The following is an 18718-nucleotide window of genomic DNA, read 5'->3' on the forward strand; positions in this document are numbered from 1 at the left end:
TTAAGCCTACGACACGACAAAAACATAATATTACAACAAAAGTTTATTTTGAACTAGAGATCGCCCAATGGTCAAAATTCGACCTTTTTAAACCCGTTTAAAGTATTGACTGTTTCAGATTTAATAAAAAAACAACAATCCATTTTTAATATTCTAACAACAGACTTCAACCATAAACAAAAGAGTGTATTCGTAATTCGTATGCATACTGTATAGGTTGTAGTATGCACATTGTAGTGTGTGTATTTTTTTTAATTAATTTATTTAAGGTCGTTTTCAACATCAAGGTCATTAAACGACCACCTTAAATACAAATAATTTTGTTTCAAATACATTTATACATATTAATCAATTTCAAATATTTTAAAGTACAATTACAACCTTTTCCATTCAAACACTCTTTTAAATTATCAGGAAGATTACTTAATTTCTTTTGTAAATTAAATTCTACACATTCAATGAGTAAATGTGTGTATTTTATTAGTTAAAAAAATGTATGATAAAAGCATAATTTCAAAATAATATTTGCTTGATGCACTCTTTCACCATATTATAAGCTATTATTATAATATGTTTATACATACAACGTAGGTGAATGAAATTTTGCACAGTTATCTGTGCAAAATTTCATTCACCTACGTTTCCGCATTTTTCGTCAAAAGGGATCAAAAGTTTTTCGCTCGCTTATTAATATGATTAAAATAATATTAATGCGTTCGACTGCAAAACTCAAATTCGATCCCATTCACTCGTTTACTACTACAAATTGATCTTAATGAACCGGAAAAATCACTAGTAGTTCAATAGACATTTTAGATTGAAATAAACTTAGAAAGTCAATATTCAAGAGAGTAAAACAATAATTGCGATTTATGGCAAAAAATCAATAAAAAAATTGTTAGAAGTAGATTCAATTATATTTCATACTTCAAGTATGTTTAAAATTACATCACCACATAATGATTCTCCTCGTTTGTAAGTTATATTAATGACTAAAAAAAATGTTTTTTTTTTTATTCTACACATACACTTAATAATATTATCTAGATTTCAAAAAGCGAATCCTAGGCGTGGGGTCCATAAAATCGTATCTAATTCAGAATCCAGCTCATAGCGGAGATACGTCGGCTATGAAAGTATGATGTGTCAGGACCGCGCGGCGTGGCAGGGGTGAAGTATATAAAGACCGTGTGATACCACCTCTGACATAGTTCTAGAGCCACGTGCATCTCAGCCGCACAAAAAATTCACAATGAAAGTTTTGGTGAGTTCAAATTTGGAATAAACTTACGTCCTAATCTTAAATTCCATCGAAGGTCACGGAGTCGAATTATGAAAACGCGGGTCAATACACAAATTACATTCAATTACATTAAAATCTCGGGTTTTGCAACAACTAGTTGCAACTGAACTAAAGGAGGTCAGTGGATGAGTTGAAGTCAACTTTGACATTAAGCTCCAGTGCTTTAAAGCTTCCAATTAAGTACGATTAAAATTTAATTGACATTGCTTTTTACTTTAACCATTAAGTAAGTATTTTTTAATAGCTAGTAGTTAGCTATTTTATGTTTATAGGTTTCTTTTTTACTACTTATTGGTAAAATAGAAGAAATGGAAACGTTAGCTTTATGTATAAATTTCACTGAGACAAAATTAAATTTCACGTTAATATTATGTTTAACTACCTTATTTTTAATTCGAAATGTGCGTTTCTTTCATTTTTTTTAATAAATTTCATTTAACAATATTTGTGAGCCATTACTATTGATATATAATCGACAAAATAATGCGTAGCTACTCGTAGATTATTTTTTGTAGTATTATGACGACTTTAGTTTGTTACGTGACTTGCCATATTATTATGTAGGAAATCATTACGGTCCTTTTTGTGTACTCCTAATGACAGTGAGAGCAGAGAATTTATTAGAACACTATTTATACTTACGTATCTATTTGATAGATTCATATAACTTTCTTTTGACTTATCGAACTATATCAGCTATATTCGAAGTTTTTCTGGATTAATTTGGTAAAAATATTAAACATTGGATTTTCTTCATGAGTACCTACAATATATTGCTTTTATTGACTTTCTGATATTTTACTTGTGAACTAGTTATTAAGCAAAAAAGTTTAATAACTAGTTCACAAAGTTTTTAATAGACTTTTAGGTGTAAAACGATATTTTTAAATATTTCTTACAAGCAGCTTTAAAAGCTTTGAATTGGTAATTTTTCAATTACAAAGTTTCATAGGCAAACCTCTATCAGATCAATACTAATATAATATTATGTAGGTATAAATAATATGTTCCAGATAGATCTCGTTTACTATATCAATGTCTTACGTAACTAGACAGTGGGTCAAATTTTTGACTACGCATAAATGATGAGTTTTGATGTCGCAAACTTCTGATCTCGTTTTAATAAGATCAATATCTACATTGACCTATCGTGTCCGGTGTCGAAAACGTACTAAAAAATATTTTCCATTCATAAAAATCAATTTGTAGCTTGCTTCGATCTTGTATGATTGACGATAAGTGGCCAAACTAAAATACACGCCTGTTCACACTTTTTCAGACCTATTTTCCTAAATTCTAGTTTTTTTTCGTCGAAACTAATATCGATCGTATATCTCATTAAGTATTTAAAGTTATGTAAGATTGTTCATCACACGTGGGTAGAGTGCCGTCTTCACAAATATTAATATATGGAAATGATGCCAATAAAACGTTGACCTTGACATACAAACGGCACACCTTTCTCTATATTTGGAATAATTTATTACCATTAGAACATATTTCAATATTTAACTTTTGTGTAAACGTACGTCTATCACTAGATATTTTTAAACAATAGAATATGACTTTTGTGAAAGAACGAACTGTAACAACCAACAGCAATATTCAGACTGAGAGATTCGTTCTTTCGAAATCACCCAATTTGAAAATAACTAGTATCAATATACCACAATGACGCTAACAAGTTACAAAATGGCACGAAACAAGCTGAACATAATGCATAAAAACTGTTACATGTACCGACGTAATTGTCAATATGGATTACACGGCTTTCGCCGAGCGGCGGCGGCTGTCGCAACACCCATTGTAGCTCCACCTCATCTTACAACATCTCGAATATGATTAAGCTCTTCAGTATGACAACATAGTAATGAAATTTTTTTTTTGCCTTCGATCATTGGAATTACACTTAGAGATTATTTTGATAGTATAAGAAAGATCAAACATATAAATAATTTACGACTCTGGTAATCGAAAAAGAATCGAATTTATATTTCATTTTTCGAACATATTATTAGCTGGGAACTTATTGACGTAATCTTTTATACCTGTAATGTTATAAAGTATTGTTTTTGATTAATTTAAACTGATCAAATAATTTGAAATAAGTTTTGTTACTAACAAGAGAATGATGTACTACCAGAGAAGTTGATTCCTGGGCACATGGGAGGATCCTGGGAGGACCTAAGTAATTTGGTCGCTTCGTCAAACCCAGCCGACAGATCACAATTAACATTGAATTGACATGATCCGACCAAATGACGTAGGTCTAATAACTGCCTAGTAGACAAATTCCTTGATGGTACATCACATGACACACACCTAAATATCAGGTTAGGCTAGATACCTAAATAAAAATATATAGTATTAAAATATAATCTACCAAATTATGATGTGAATTTTTCTCTTACATCATCTCATTTCTTTCTCTTTTATTCCAGATTGTTCTTTCCGTCGCGCTCGCCCTTGCGGCAGCCCTGCCACAGAGAGAGCAGGAGTACAGACAGATCGATGACTTCAGACCAAAAGTTGAGCTGACATCCACCTCCACCGTCATCCCCATCCTGCACTTCGACAAGGAGCAAGGCACCGACGGCAGCTACAAGACCTCGTAAGTCGCTCTTACCACTCACTAGCAAAGTTGAACTATGTACTATCAGAGAAGTTGATTCCAAGGCAGATGGGAGACCTACGTAGTGTGGTCACGTTACGTCAAACCAAGCCGACAGATCACAATAATTAACATTGAATTGACATGATCCGACCAAATGACGAATCAATTTCCTCGATGGTACATGGTTATGGACAAACATTGCGTAAGCTTATAGGGCACTTAAACGATCTGATTCTTCATAAATCTATCATCAATAATTCCATTTTAATCTACTACAAGTTTTATGTATGGATCATCAAATTATTTTAGTTACCATATTAAAAATAATATAGGAAATGCAGTATTTACCTATAATTCTTATCATTTCGATTGCAGATACGAGACTGGAAACAACATCTTATCTGAGGAAACCGGTCACTTGAGGGCTGCTGAGACCGCTGAAGGCATTCCAACCCTGGTCCAGGAAGGTTCATACTCCTACATCGCCCCCGACGGCACCCCCATCAACGTCCGCTACATCGCCGACGAGAAGGGATTCAGAGTCGAGGGAGACCACATCCCGACCCCACCCCCAGTCTCCGCTGAGATCCAGAAAGGATTAGACCTCATCTACGCCGGAATTGAAGCTAACAGGGTAAGCAATTGCATTGATTATACATACTAGTTTTATCCAAACTAGATAGTGCGGGTTCGCCCTCCTAAATTAGGAATATTACGGAAACCGAACATTTTTCCGCAAAAAATAGCCTATGTCCCATCACGTGGTCTACTGCACATCTGTGCCAAATAACTTAAAAATTCATCCAGTAGTTCGTGGGATAAGCACTTTCAAATAATTTTCCCGTAATTTTCCACATTTTCCTCTGTTTCTTCGCTCCTATTGGTTCTAGAGCAATAACATTTATATTACCTACCTTTAGCCTTTCTCGATAAATCTGAAAGAATCTTTCTAATCGGAGCAGTAGTTTTTGAGATAAGTGCGTTCAAACAAACAAACTCTTCAGCTTTGTAAAATTAGTATAGATTCAATTAAAATTAACTATACTTTTTACGTGCAAGCTTGTGTAGTGCAAACTTGACGTAAAATAAATGCGTATTAAATATAAAAAAAGCTCATATCGATCTTTCTTTTTTACAGAGACGCGCTGAGCTCGAAGCCAGAGACAACCCTGAAGCAGCCCTGAAAAACGAGGAGAAAGCCGCCCTTAACTACAAGGGTCTCTACTACGGCAATTAAGCCTAAGCTAAGACCTAGGTTAATATGAAGTGAAGTTGGACTAGTCTCAAACATACTCTTATAATTATAATAGCCTATGCAGTATGCGTGCTCTGGCACTGTTGTGTTCTACCATGTGATTTTGTTATTTCAACTACTCGAGAATTTTCTCTATTTATTGTAAGACTTGTTATTTTGTAAGATGTGTTCCGCCATCCCACGTCGATAAGTTCAATACGAATGTATTATACTATTGTAAATATATTGTCTTTTTATAATTTTCGAAAATAAACTGTTAATTATTTATATAATAGTTTATTGAGTTCAACCCTTTGCAACAGGATAAAGTAAGATGATGAATGAGCGAATGATCCGTTCTAAAATAAGAAAATAAAGGAAAAACTAGCAATAACAATTTATTTTTCAAAAAAATAATTGCTAAAAATGACAAAAACTATCTTGCAAATACAGTGCGTCTATAATGGGGTTTATAAAATTTAAGAAAATGATGTTTTTTTTATTATTAAATATTTTTAACACAGCAGATATTATTAATTGTGTCGTGATTATCACAATAATAATATTAACTGTGTCAAAAAATATTTAAAGCTCTTTATACAAGTTTGTTGCACTTTGTGACTTTTTAGTATTTTTCAGTCCTAGTAAACCTTTTTATTGCTTCAATTATAATATGGAGAGTATAATACTTACTGAGAAATATCATAATATGGAGTTTTGTTTTTTTTTATCAGAAATCGGAATCAAAACTACCTGGAGTACTTGTTGCTAAAACTTACTGTCTTCGCTTTCTCCTAAAAAATTACGCGAATTTAAGCTCTGTACACTGTATACTATTATATGACTATAGCTATTTATCGAACTAGTGACTAGAGAAAAGCAATACGTTATAATATAGTATAATAGTATGTAACAGTAAAAATATTTAATTTGATTATGGTTTGACTTGCTCTACAAACATATCATATTTGATTTTGACACACTAACTGTATGGGGCGAGACTCTTTACTCTGAACAAAAACTTTATCCAAGTACATGCTTCCGAACACTATTAGTATCTTGCCTTTTACGCAAAAAAATGTGGATAAAAACATAAAATTAAAAATATAAAAAAAAAGAATATAAATAGAGTTGAAAAGCAGTTATCCAGAAGCTAAGGTTAATCATATGTCTTTAATTTTTTTATTCTACTTTATGCGCAAAATAAAAGAATATGGTATTTATTGTATCTTTTGAATGTTTGAGTACATACAAAATTATATTTTTCATCGTCATCATAAATCATAATATTTCGATCGGCAAATTACAAAAACTTAGAAGAAGGTAAAGGACGGCAACGCACTTGCAGCTATTCTAATTTTGTGGAAAAAAGCAACTGCCGTCGCCCATGGACACCCATGTTGTTTTGTATCAGGTGACCCGTTTGCTCGTTTCCCCATTATTTTATAAAAAAAAGTTACATTGAAGACGAATATTTACTTCCTAAAAATGTTATGGCTCTTATGAAATGTAGGCTAACATAACTTATGTAAAATACATTAGTTAATATAGGCAACGAATATAAAGTAATTTTGACACACGCATAATGTGTTCTAAAAGTAATTCTAGTATTTTATTAGTGTCATTAAATACCACACAGAAACAGGATTGGAAGGGTCATCCATGTCCGAAGTAACGTGTGTTTCATAATACTTCCAGACCTTTAGAAATACCGAATCGCCTTATTCAATCTTTGATTAGTATGATTTATTGAATTAGCAAATTGTCTGCGAATTAATTACATTTTATATAACTTATTTAACCATCCTTTATGCGATATCAGCGGGAACCCAAGGGTGGCGGAAATATTTCTTTTAACAGATTATATTAACCGCTTTTATATGCGTCTTCTTTTTTAAAAGTCGGTTGATAATTCTGTAATCGCTCGTTATTACAACATTGGAAAATGTTCAATAAGTACTTTGAATTGCAGAAACCTAAGTAACAGAATACCTACAGTAAATACTACCAATAACTTTTATTAATAAAAGTTATTGGCAATATTTACACAGAGAAAGCTTACAAGTTACAACACTTTAAATTATTAAAAGAAATAATGTTTGGGAACGATAGTAACCCGAGAAAGTAGTTTTTTTTTAATGAAATAAAGGGGCAAACGAGCAAACGGGTCACCTAATGGAAAGCAACTTCCGTCGCCCATGGACAGTCGCAGCATCGGAAGAGCTGCAGGTGCGTTGCCGGCCTTTTAAGAGGGAATAGGGTAATAGGGGAGGGTAGGGATGGGAAGGGAAGGGAATAAGGGAGGATAGGGAAGGGGATTGGGCCTCCGGTAAACTCACTCACTCGGCGAAACACAGTGCAAGCGCTGTTTCACGCCGGTTTTCTGTGGGAACGTGGTATTTCTCCGGTCGAGCCGGCCCATTCATGCCGAAGCATGGCTCTCCCACGTATAAAGTTATGTTTAAATTATATTTTTCTACAACTAAGGGTACTAATAATATGAAGGAAAGTTTTATTCTTTTTCATAATCATTATTATTGGCGAAGATAATAAAGACGTATTTAGCTATAAAACGCATAAGATACAAAATGAAAGTTTACAGTACAGTTGTCTAGAGTACCTAATGCTACATCAATAAAAACCGGCCAAGTCAAAGTCAAAGTCAATTTTTTTTATTCAGAATAGGTTTTTTTCAAACACTTTCCGAACGTTGATGCTACTGGGGCCTACCACCGGTTCGGGAACTGACTCGGCGAGAAGAACCGGCGTAAGAAACTCGTACGGGGCCATCTTTTACCAAAAAGATGGAAAATTACAATGTCATTATGACTAAATAAAAAAATTAAAAAAACTACAAAGTTACATTCTGTAGTTAAATGTAGTGTAGTTTAATTATTATTATTATACTATACGTGTGCATGTCACTGAACTCTTCCTAAATATTTGAATGAATTTGTTTGTTTGCATTTGGGCACAAATTGGCCAGATTCAGAATTATCGTGCAGGAAAACGTCTATAGCTATGTCCACACTGTGCACTTTCATCTCCAATTTTCGTCATCCACTTTCATTTTGGCGCATTCAATAATTGAATGCGTCAAGGGACGCAACGCCAATATTATTGTCATTTTTGAAGTTTTGGATACGGTCAGAGGGCATGCGTCGCGGGCATGCCTCACGTTCGCTGTTGACTGCGCTATAACGCATGCCCTTGACGAACAGAAAAAGGCACAGTGTGGACAAAGCTTATCAGCTTCGCTAATTTATAATTCTAATCAGCGCCTGAATACTTGTCCTTCTGTATTTTAGTCTGAAAATCAGCTAATATTATTATTATGGTATTAAACGAACTAGCTAACTACGAGTGGCAAGACATTACTGAATTAAACCTCTCAGAATCAAACGAAAATTCCTATCAGTAAACAGCAATGGGCTATTACAAAGGGTGTTCGTATAAATTAATAGTTAAATTTCGTATCGCGTTCAAAACATAGGGTTTCCTTAAACACCATATAATTACAGTACATCGATGTAACAAGTTTTTGATGATATTCCAAATGTAGAAAACACTGAGCACCTTAAATGCTTGGACGAATAAATTATGTGCAAGACGAATCGCCTGAATCCTGTACGCGGGTCGGTAAGTTCATAGGTAAAGAAGCTAGTATATAAACCTATTGCACTGTCACAGACATCATACTTGCAGCTGCATCTTTGTGAATCTTCGTGCTTAGAGAAAATGAGTAAAATGGTAAGAATATCGCTTTAAAATTGGAATAGGGGAGTTGGGGGTAGGCCAATAGAATAAAGATTAAAATTATTGTAGACGAAATTTTCACTATTGATGATTTTTTTATTTATTTTAGCTTTAAAAATGTTTTTAGTGTTTCAATAAACAATTTTTATATAAAATTGGCGGTGCGCAGTTGGAAAGGTAGTTTTATAATTTGTCATCATTACATTTTTTCCAAAGCCAACAATAATTTAAACTTACTTCAAAATTTTTGGGAGTAAACAAAATATATTTATGCCAGCCAAAGTTGTGTTGTATTTAATTATAACATTGTAATAAATTCCCGGCTTAATATCTGCAACGCAAAAGTTTAAATTCATTATAGTATGAGAAATCATTTATTTTAATAGTAACTAATTACTATAATGGTATTTTTTGTCTTTCAAAAAACGATATTGTGAAACAATGCATCTGTATAAGGAAATGTTGAAGAGCCGCTTAGTTTGCAAAACACATGACCTATCACTTAGCTATCCTCTCTCAGATGTGCTAAGGGTCAGAGAGCGAAATGCTTCATTTAAATTTTATATGCTGATATTTCCTTAGGTTAAAAATATGACCCTTGTGGTCAGGTAAAAGATGTCAATTATTTTGATATTGAACTTTTTTCAAAATAACACCTTAATTTCAATCAAGAAAATTTATTTTTTTTCATGTAAAACGAAAAACACTGTATAATTTTTCTTGTCTATATAATATTATGTCTATGCCTATAGAATCATTATTATTATTATTTCGCTATTTCTCTCATGTGGATAAAGGAAATATAAAACACATTATCATTACTAAAATACAACATAATGGCTCTAATTGTTGTTACAATTAAAGTCAGTTAGATATGTTGTAAACCGTTGTATATAAAGTCTTAGTTCACTCATAAACGGAATTTCAGCATTCAAATATATAAAAAAACTGCTTGCATAATGTATTACAATAGTTATGTAAAGCGACGAATGCAATTTATTTCCATTAATTATAAATATCGATTGATATCTCTACAGGCTTCAGTGAAGCATGACCCTTTATAATAGTTACTTAACAGTTAGTTTTATTTATTATTATTTGCCTGAAAAAGAGTAACTATAATATTTTCACAGGAGAAATATTTTAATAAAAGTTCTCCTTCGACTTTTGACTGAGCAAAATTTCATGCCCGTAAAAATAGCTGCCGTTTACATATTTCCATTTTTTGCAAAATAGGTAATAATCGTGTTCAGATGCAGATTCCTGTTGTGAATTCTATTGTTACACAATATAGAAGATAAAAATGAACTAATTACAACTCACTTCTTAGTTAAATTCAAATTAACTTAATTAAATGTATGCCTTACCGTATTTACTAATTTTTGTTACTTGTAATAGGTACTTCTACCTAATTGAATACTTATTAAAATATATCAGAGATTTTCTAGGTCGGATAAGTATAATCTATATTAATATTATAATTCTGCAGAGTTTGTTAGTTTGTTTCTTTGTTTGTTTGTTTGTTTGAACGCGCTAATCTCAGGAACTACTGGTCCGATTTGAAAAATTCTTTCAGTGTTAGATAGCCCATTTATTGAAGAAGGCTATATTTTATCACGCTAAGACTAATAGAAACGAAGAAATAGAGGAAAATGTAGAAAAAAACGGGGTAAATTATTTGAAAGGGCTTATTTGAACGCGCTAATCTCAGGAACTACTGGTCCGATTTGAAAACTTTTTTCAGTGTTAGATAGCCCATTGATCGAGGAAGGCTATAGGCTATATTTTATCACGCTAAGACTAATAAAAGCGAAGAAATAGTGGAAAATGTGGAAAAAACGGGGGAAATTATATAAAAGGGCTTATTTAATCGCGCTAATCTCAGGAACTACTGGTTCGATTTAAAAAATCTTTCAGTATTCGATAGCCCATTTGTTGAGAAAGGTTATAGGCTATATTTTATCATGCTAAGACTAATAAAAGCGAAGAAATAGAGGAAAGAGTGAAAAAAACGGGAGGAAATTATTTGAAAGGGCTTATTTGAACGCGCTAATCTCAGGAACTACTGGTCTAATTTGAAAAATTATTTCAGTGTTAGATAGCCTATTTATTGAGGAAGGCCATAAGCTATATTTTATTATTCTACAACTAATAGGAGCGAATAAATAGAGGAAAGTGTGGAAAAAACGGGGGAAATTATATGAAATTGCTTATTATCTTAAGATTCTTAAGAACTACTGGAGCAATTTTTATGTTATTTGGCAAACATGAAGAATAGACCACGTTAAGGGACATAGGCTATTTTTTTGCGGAAAAATGTACGGTCGCGAGAAATTCCTAAATTAGGCAAGCGAAGCCGCGCGGAACATCTATATATAATAAAATCGTAGGAAAGTCAATGCTGTACATTGAATATTTTTGTACAATAAATAATACTTGGGACGTGATCTACTATACTAACGCGGACGAAGTCGCGGGCAACAGCTAGTATTATATACCATAAAAAAAAATTGGTTCATAGACAGTTGACGGACCCACGTCAATTGGTTGGATTAGGTCAACTTAATGTAAGTCATCATATTCTGTTAGCTGAGTTAGACAAAACGTGACGAAAATACGTAGGTCCACCTATTAATTAACTTTTTTGATAGTATTTCTTGCTACGAAGTTAAATCTTATTTTTTATTATTACAGATAAACGTGGTTTTCTTCTGCCTACTAGCAGCCAAATTGGTAAGTGGAGCAGCTGTCAAAGAGGGAGATGTAATACCGATCTTAAAGTTTGAAATCGAAGGACCCAATGCTGATGGAACTTACAAGTGGCTGTAAGTATGTTCTCTGGAAGTATAATCACTAGATTACAGATTCATAAGAATATTTTGGCGATGGTGTGAATGGTGATTAGACGGTGAATCAAAAAAGAAAATATGGATTCATATGCAAATAGCGGACTTACATCATTTGGTTGGGTTATGATAATTCTACATTTGTCGTGATCTGTCGGCTGAGTTTGACTTAGGGTAACCAAATTACGTAGGTCCGCCATCTGCTTGTGTATCAACTTCTCTGATAGTAAGTACTCGTACTATCAGCGAAGTTGATTCCTAGATGGGGGAGCTATGTAGTTTAGTTGCGTTATTTCAAGCCCAGCCGACAGATCACAATTAATATTGAATTGACATGATCCGACCAAATGACGTTGGTCTGTCAACTGGAATCAATAGGAATCAATTTCCTCGATGGTACATTGGAAGATTACAGCAACAAATCTACTTAAGTACTTTATTAATTTCCAAAAAATACAGGTATGAAACGGGCAATGAAATAAAAGCTGAAGAGTCAGGCTACGTCAAAAACTTTGGCAAAGGAGAAGGGGAAGAAGTCCAAGTGGCGGAAGGAAGATTCAGTTATAAGTCACCAGAGGGAACCCCTATCGTGTTATCCTATATAGCTGATGAAAATGGGTTCCAGCCACAGGTAAAGAAGTACATGCTTTTGTACATGTTTGTTGAAGTTGATTGATAGACTAATGGGGGACAGATCTTGACTAATATTTATAACTAGAGATCGCCCAATGAAAAAACTAAATCTAATTTCAATTTGACAACAGACTTCAATCATAAATAACAAGAGTACAATTCGTGTGTATAGGCTTGTCAATCAAAATCTCCTAGAGTGTGTCTGTTGTAGTGTGTGTAATGTTTTATTTGTTAATAAAATGTATGATAAAATCATAATTTCAAAACAATATTAGCTCAAAACACTCCTGAAATTTTGCACAGTTATAGTACTGTTTACACCATATAAACAATGCTATAATTGTGCAAAATTTCATACACCTACGTTTCCGCATTTTTCGTCAAAAGGGATCAAAAGTTTTTCGCTCGCGTATTAAATAGATAATAATTAACATAGCTTTTCCAACTGACGCAGGTCCGCCATCAGCATATAAATCAATTTCTTCGATGGTACACTTTTTTTTTTTTTTATGAAATAAGGGGGCAAACGAGCAAACGGGTCACCTGATGGAAAGCAACTTCCGTCGCCCATGGACACTCGCAGCATCAGAAGAGCTGCAAGTGCGTTGCCGACCTTTTAAGAGGGAATAGGGTAATAGCGGAAGGTAGGGAAGGAAAGGGAATAGTTTAGGGTATGGAAGGGAATAGGGTAGGGGTTAGGAGATTGGGCCTCCGGTAAACTCACTCACTCGGCGAAACACAGCGCAAGCGCTGTTTAACGCCGGTTTTCTGTGAGAACGTGGTATTTATCCAGTCGAGCCGGCCCATTCGTGCCGAAGCATGGCTCTCCCACGTATACTATACGTATACTATATTATTACTCATAATAAAAATCTATAATAAAACTCAAAGGTGACTGACTGATTGACATAGTGATCTATCAACGCACAGCCCAAACCACTGGACGGATCGGGCTGAAATTTGGCATGCAGGTAGATGTTATGACGAAGGCATCCGCTAAGAAAGGATTTTGATAAATTCCAACCCCAAGGAGTTAAAATAGGGGATGCAAGTTTGTATGTTATAATACTACTTAACGCGAGCGAAGCCGCGGGCAAAAGCTCGTATTACTATAAAGTGGAGAATTTTAGTTTATTTGCTTCAAATTGTATGAACAAGAACCAATTTTGATCTAAGACACCGACATAGAGTAGGTACAGCACGGGGAAACACGAAGAATACTTTTGTTTCGGTAAATATATTATCATTTATTATTATTAGCAATGTAGAAGAACACTTTAAGGTATTTCTAACCTTTAACCAGGTGCTATAACTATTGAATAAATATTTAGTGGCTATTTGTACAAAAATACAAAATCTTTATTGTCATAAATAATAATTAACAATGTTTTCCAAATACGAGAGTGCCCCAAACTAAGCCGCAGTCTGTGCTCTAGGGGATTTAGTATATTACGTAATACCTACTAGTATCTAATATAATTTTATTATAAAATTCTCGTGTCACAGTGTTTAGGCTCGAACTGCTCTAAAACGGCTCAACCGATTTTAATCAAAGTTTGTATGTACATTTGTTAGGCCTGAGAATAGGTTTTTATACTGATACAAGAAAGCTAGTTTACTACAATTTATTATTGTTTTTATTGATGCCCACGCAAACTCAATGTCATAATTTATCAAATACATATTTTGAATCACACATAATAGTAAATTGTAAACAAAAAATATTTGGTACTCTACACAAGGACCCCTGCCAGATGCCAGAAGCCAAAAAAGTTCTTAACCAAAAGATGACCCTACGCAGCTTCATTCTTCCCACGATATTATAAATATCTATAACGCATAACTAGTAATCTCCAGTTTTTTGACAACAACGTAATTAATAAATACATAATAGTAATCAATTTTGGATAAGCATGCTAAGCTTATGATGTGTGAAGTAACGTTGAGTTTACGTCATGTTAACATCATTGTAGAGTTGTCCTTGTAAAAATGTAAACGAATATTAAATTTCTATTGTGTGTGAAGTGTTTACATAATTTAAACACTTCACTTTCGGGACTTACCGCCGCGCCGCACTCAAAGACATTTAATTATGGTTAACCTTTAATTGAATGAAGAGTTTGACAGATAATATATGGGACTTAATATGTCAACATTTTGAATTAATTTAATAATAAATTAATAATAAATTACTTAGTTCCACTCTGAGTGCAGCAGTTGGACCATGTTTTTTTAAAAGATATTTACTTCAAATTAGAATAGTTCGTACTCCTCCATTGTATTACTTTTCAGCCCTACCTTCTTCTGAAAAATTTCTTTGCGGAAACCAATAAAGTTTTCGCTTCTGCTTCAGGCAGGTTTTTGGAGATGGTTACCGTTGTCGATTCTAGCTTACAGAAATTGCGGGTGAATGCCCGTTAAAATTAATCATGTTACCTCAGTCTCAATAACAAATGATCCTTCTGTCTTGCGCATTAAGGTATTGTTAAAGAATCTGCATTTACTGTAAAATAAAGCCATTAGTTTCAAGTATACCATTAACCGGAAAATACAATGACATTCAAAAGTTTGCGGTGACACATCGACATACCGCATAACTTTCATACATAACACCTCTTCAACTTGACAATTTTCAATATTAAGGTTACTGTGTCGTTTTATAATAGTGAACTAACCTTAAAACACAGAAAACAAATTAAAACATAATATATGATAAAATAGTGCTTTTAGCTTTCGTAAAAGGTTTAGATTTATCAATACCATTTTGTCTATCTCGTATCAAGCCACGAAATGGTTGAATTTTAATAATATTAATGTTAAGATATTTTCAATATTTGATAATAATTATTATGTAGTTGTTTTTTAAAGGAAATTAAAAACAAGTCAACTTGACAAAACCCAGGTTAATTTCTTGGTAAGCAAAATTCATCATAAACAACGAAGGTTGTTGGACTTATAATAATAATTTTTAATAGTGTCATAAGTATGTAAAACTTGTCCGAGAGATTTTATCATAAAAGTTGCCGCTGCACCATCATAAGTCTTCTCGATGTTTTTGCAACTTTAAGATTTGCACGCATTAAAACACGCGTAGGTGTTTGGAGGTACAACTTTAAAGGTCTTGTTCACATAATGCAGAGATGCCAAACAAAACACTGGTACCAACATAAAATAATTAAAAATATTTCATATTATTTTTTGTTATTCAGTGAATAATTTATAAAATAATTTGAAATCCTGTTTAAAAATGAATCCATATTGTAGAAAAAACAATTTTGCTACCAAGATTTCTTGGTAGCAAAATTGTTTTTTCTACAATATGGATTCATTCTTCCATCTTTCTACAAAACTTCATACAATATTATATCAATCTTGCAGCTGTGTGTACGATGCCTTACTATTTGACATCGTTGACATAAAATATTATATAAAAGATGATGTATATTATGCGATAAAGTTATGAAGTCCGAATATTTTGGGTGCAGAATTTCACCATAAATTTAAATTGGTAGTTTTGTGGATTCTGTTGGCAATCGGAATACTAATTTGAAATATTTTTTCTTGGTTGGACAATAAAGCTTTAAAGTTGAATAAACTGAGATAATATTTTATTATACGAGTATACTATGCGATATGAAAAGCTCATAAGTAAAGTTAATAAATAAAAATAGTTAAAAATTAAACCAATATTAAATTCAATTCAATAAAGTCTTAAATTAAAGAGGGTCTAACTATACAAACACCCATATGGTATAAATTCAATCCATACGGATTACATTTTATTTCATCCTTGTGATTTCACCCTGATCTTCTTCTTAAGTTTCAAACCCTAAAGGCTTTTATTTATCCTTACTAAAGCGGGTATAAAGTTTTTTGGCAGTGATAGCCGAAAAGTTGGACTTACGTATACATCATCACCTTGACATCATTTTTTATTAGTAAACGTAACATCTGACACAGTGTATCGAACCAAAAGTTCACGCACCTGATCATTGTATTAAATCTTAAAAGCGTATTTAAATTTGATTATTTATTTCACATTGTTTAAAGCTATAATTCAGTTTAAAAATGCTTAATAATATGACGTTTTTTCAATGTTACTTGATTGAGTATGACTCGTTTACTTTTTAAATTATTTTTTAATGATATCAATAATTGGTACTATAACTCTTGTTTACCTATAATTATGTATACTTACCTACTATTTTGTTTGGTAGAATTTATCTGGCTGTAAGAAGGGCATTAAAAAAAAAAACGTAGCTGCAAAATTAAAAGTCTCAATAAAATAAAGCAATATTATTAATGACAACAATAAGCTATGCATATTTTAATAGGGTTATAATGAAAAGTTTATATTTAAAATGACAAATTAGGTACACTAGACCCAAAATTTTGAGAGTGCGTTGCGTAAGGATGTGTGTAAACGTTTTGGCGCGGGTGGGCCCGGATTTGCCAACGTACTCATAAATGTCTCTAGAAAATATCACACTGCGACCCATGACCCGGTCTTTGGAAATAGGAAGTGAGCACATCTGACATTGATATAAATACCAGAAAATATTGATGATGGCCTCTGGGGGCCATAAAATCCACCGACCTTGAGCAACCGTTGCCCAAAAAAGGAGAGTTACAGTTTAAATAGCCGGAATGTTAATCGATCTATATCGGACTAATTGTTATTAATACATTTAGATAAGGTAGCTGGCCTTCGGTTTTATGTGTATTGTTTACGCAACACGAAGATGCGTTTACGATCTGATAGGAAAGATTAAACTGATTTGGTAAAATCATTAATTATCATTTGAATATTAAAACGATTTTAAAAACGGAGGCGATGCTATTTTTGGCGAGATATTTTATACAAATATTACCACTCACATAAAATATAAAGTTAATTCAACAATATTCTATACTAATATTATAAAGCGGAAGAGTTTGTTTGTTTGTTTGTTTGAGCGCGCTAATATCAGGAATTTCTGGTCCGATTTGAAAAATTTTTTCAGTGTTAAATAGCCTATTTGTTGAGGAAGGATATAGGCTATATTTTATCACGCTACGACTGATAAGAGCGAAAAAACGAGGAAAATTATTTAAAAGGGCTTATCTCACGAACTACTGAAGAATTTTTTCTGTTATTTGGCACATATAAGAAGTAGACCACGTGAAGGATCATAGGCTATTTTTTGTGGACTAATTTGTCTGTGAAATTTACGCGGGCGAAGCCGCGTGGAACGTCTTGTATCAGAATAATTATTGTTGATTCTTGATTGTAGGAATTCACTGCAAAATTAATGATGACGATACGATTGATACAAAAGACATCAACGCATAGGATGCATATGCGTTGATGTCTTTTGATGTCATTTCAAGTTGCGAGTTTTATTTTTAGTAGATATATTTAAAAAGCAAAACCGGCCAAGTCCTTGTTGGGCTACGCGCAATAAAGGGTTTCGTAGTACCGCTAGTTTTGGAAAATTTTTGTATGTCAATGAACGTACATTTATAACGTGTTTTACAATACTAACAACATCATCTCAGTTACTATCAAAAGAATTTGAACGAAAAGTTCCTTTATACTTCGCTGAATACATTTTTTTTAGTTGATCGACTATTATTCAATAACTTAAGAAGTCTTCTTAGCCGTGATAGTTTTCCTTTTAAATTCAGCATATGTCCTACTCCCATGAATTTTTTCACATTTCCAGCTGAAGCAACCGCTTAGCTGGTAGAAGGGGGGAACACTGGACTCTAACGATTTTTTCCAGTTTAAAACTTAATATTTCACAAATGAATCCCTAAATCGGAAAATGATCTATAAATAAGTACTCATAATATTTTTAAAAAACCTATCCAACAACACCCCACAAGATGGGGTGGGCGCGAAAAAAAAATTCATCCCCGCTTGATGTGTAGGGCAAATACCATAAAAAATATTATTTTAAGATTTTATGTACCATTTTGTCGCCATTAATATGTGTATTCATGAAAAATTACAGCTTTGTAGCCCCTATAGTCTCTGAGCAAAACCGCGGACAGACAGACGGACAGACAGACAGGCGGACAGACAGACAGGCGGACAGACAGACAGATGGACAGACGGATGGACAGACCGAAACTAAAAGGATTCCTTGTTGACTACGAAACCTTAAAAAACAAATTATTTTAGTAAAATTTTTGTTTCTTTTCAGGGTGAACATTTACCAACTCCACCACCAATCCCACCAGCAATCCAAAGGGCCCTCGACTACTTGAAGACACTACCACCAACCGCCGCTACCAACCTACAGCCTCAGTACCAACCAGCACCATACAAATTAAGAGGACGTCTATGA

At 33.2% G+C, this 18718-nt stretch overlaps 2 protein-coding genes across 2 annotated transcripts; both read left to right on the forward strand.

Moving 5' to 3' along the window:
• The first annotated feature begins 1161 nt into the window (after positions 1 to 1161).
• Positions 1162 to 5383, forward strand: LOC121731052 (endocuticle structural glycoprotein SgAbd-2-like). Its single transcript, XM_042120370.1, has 4 exons — positions 1162 to 1264; positions 3745 to 3914; positions 4293 to 4551; positions 5056 to 5383. The coding sequence occupies exons 1-4, from the start codon at positions 1253 to 1255 to the stop codon at positions 5152 to 5154; spliced, it is 540 nt and encodes a 179-aa protein (XP_041976304.1). The 5' UTR covers positions 1162 to 1252; the 3' UTR covers positions 5155 to 5383.
• A 3506-nt stretch (positions 5384 to 8889) lies between these two features.
• On the forward strand, positions 8890 to 18718 carry LOC121731195 (endocuticle structural glycoprotein ABD-4-like). Its single transcript, XM_042120550.1, has 4 exons — positions 8890 to 8901; positions 11602 to 11732; positions 12213 to 12384; positions 18575 to 18718. Exons 1-4 carry the CDS (start codon positions 8890 to 8892, stop codon positions 18716 to 18718), a joined length of 459 nt encoding a protein of 152 aa, XP_041976484.1.

This window comes from Aricia agestis, chromosome 10 (genome assembly GCF_905147365.1).
Source record: "Aricia agestis chromosome 10, ilAriAges1.1, whole genome shotgun sequence".
Lineage (NCBI taxonomy): Eukaryota > Metazoa > Arthropoda > Insecta > Lepidoptera > Lycaenidae > Aricia > Aricia agestis.

What these genes read in the sequence shown, in the direction of transcription:
- LOC121731195 (XM_042120550.1), top strand. An exon ending in GATGGAACTTACAAGTGGCT is followed by an intron (nt 11,733 to 12,212) that starts GTAAGTATGTTC and finishes CAAAAAATACAG; the next exon opens with GTATGAAACGGGCAATGAAA. An exon ending in AAAATGGGTTCCAGCCACAG is followed by an intron (nt 12,385 to 18,574) that starts GTAAAGAAGTAC and finishes GTTTCTTTTCAG; the next exon opens with GGTGAACATTTACCAACTCC.
- LOC121731052 (XM_042120370.1), top strand. An exon ending in GACGGCAGCTACAAGACCTC is followed by an intron (nt 3,915 to 4,292) that starts GTAAGTCGCTCT and finishes TTTCGATTGCAG; the next exon opens with ATACGAGACTGGAAACAACA. An exon ending in CCGGAATTGAAGCTAACAGG is followed by an intron (nt 4,552 to 5,055) that starts GTAAGCAATTGC and finishes TCTTTTTTACAG; the next exon opens with AGACGCGCTGAGCTCGAAGC.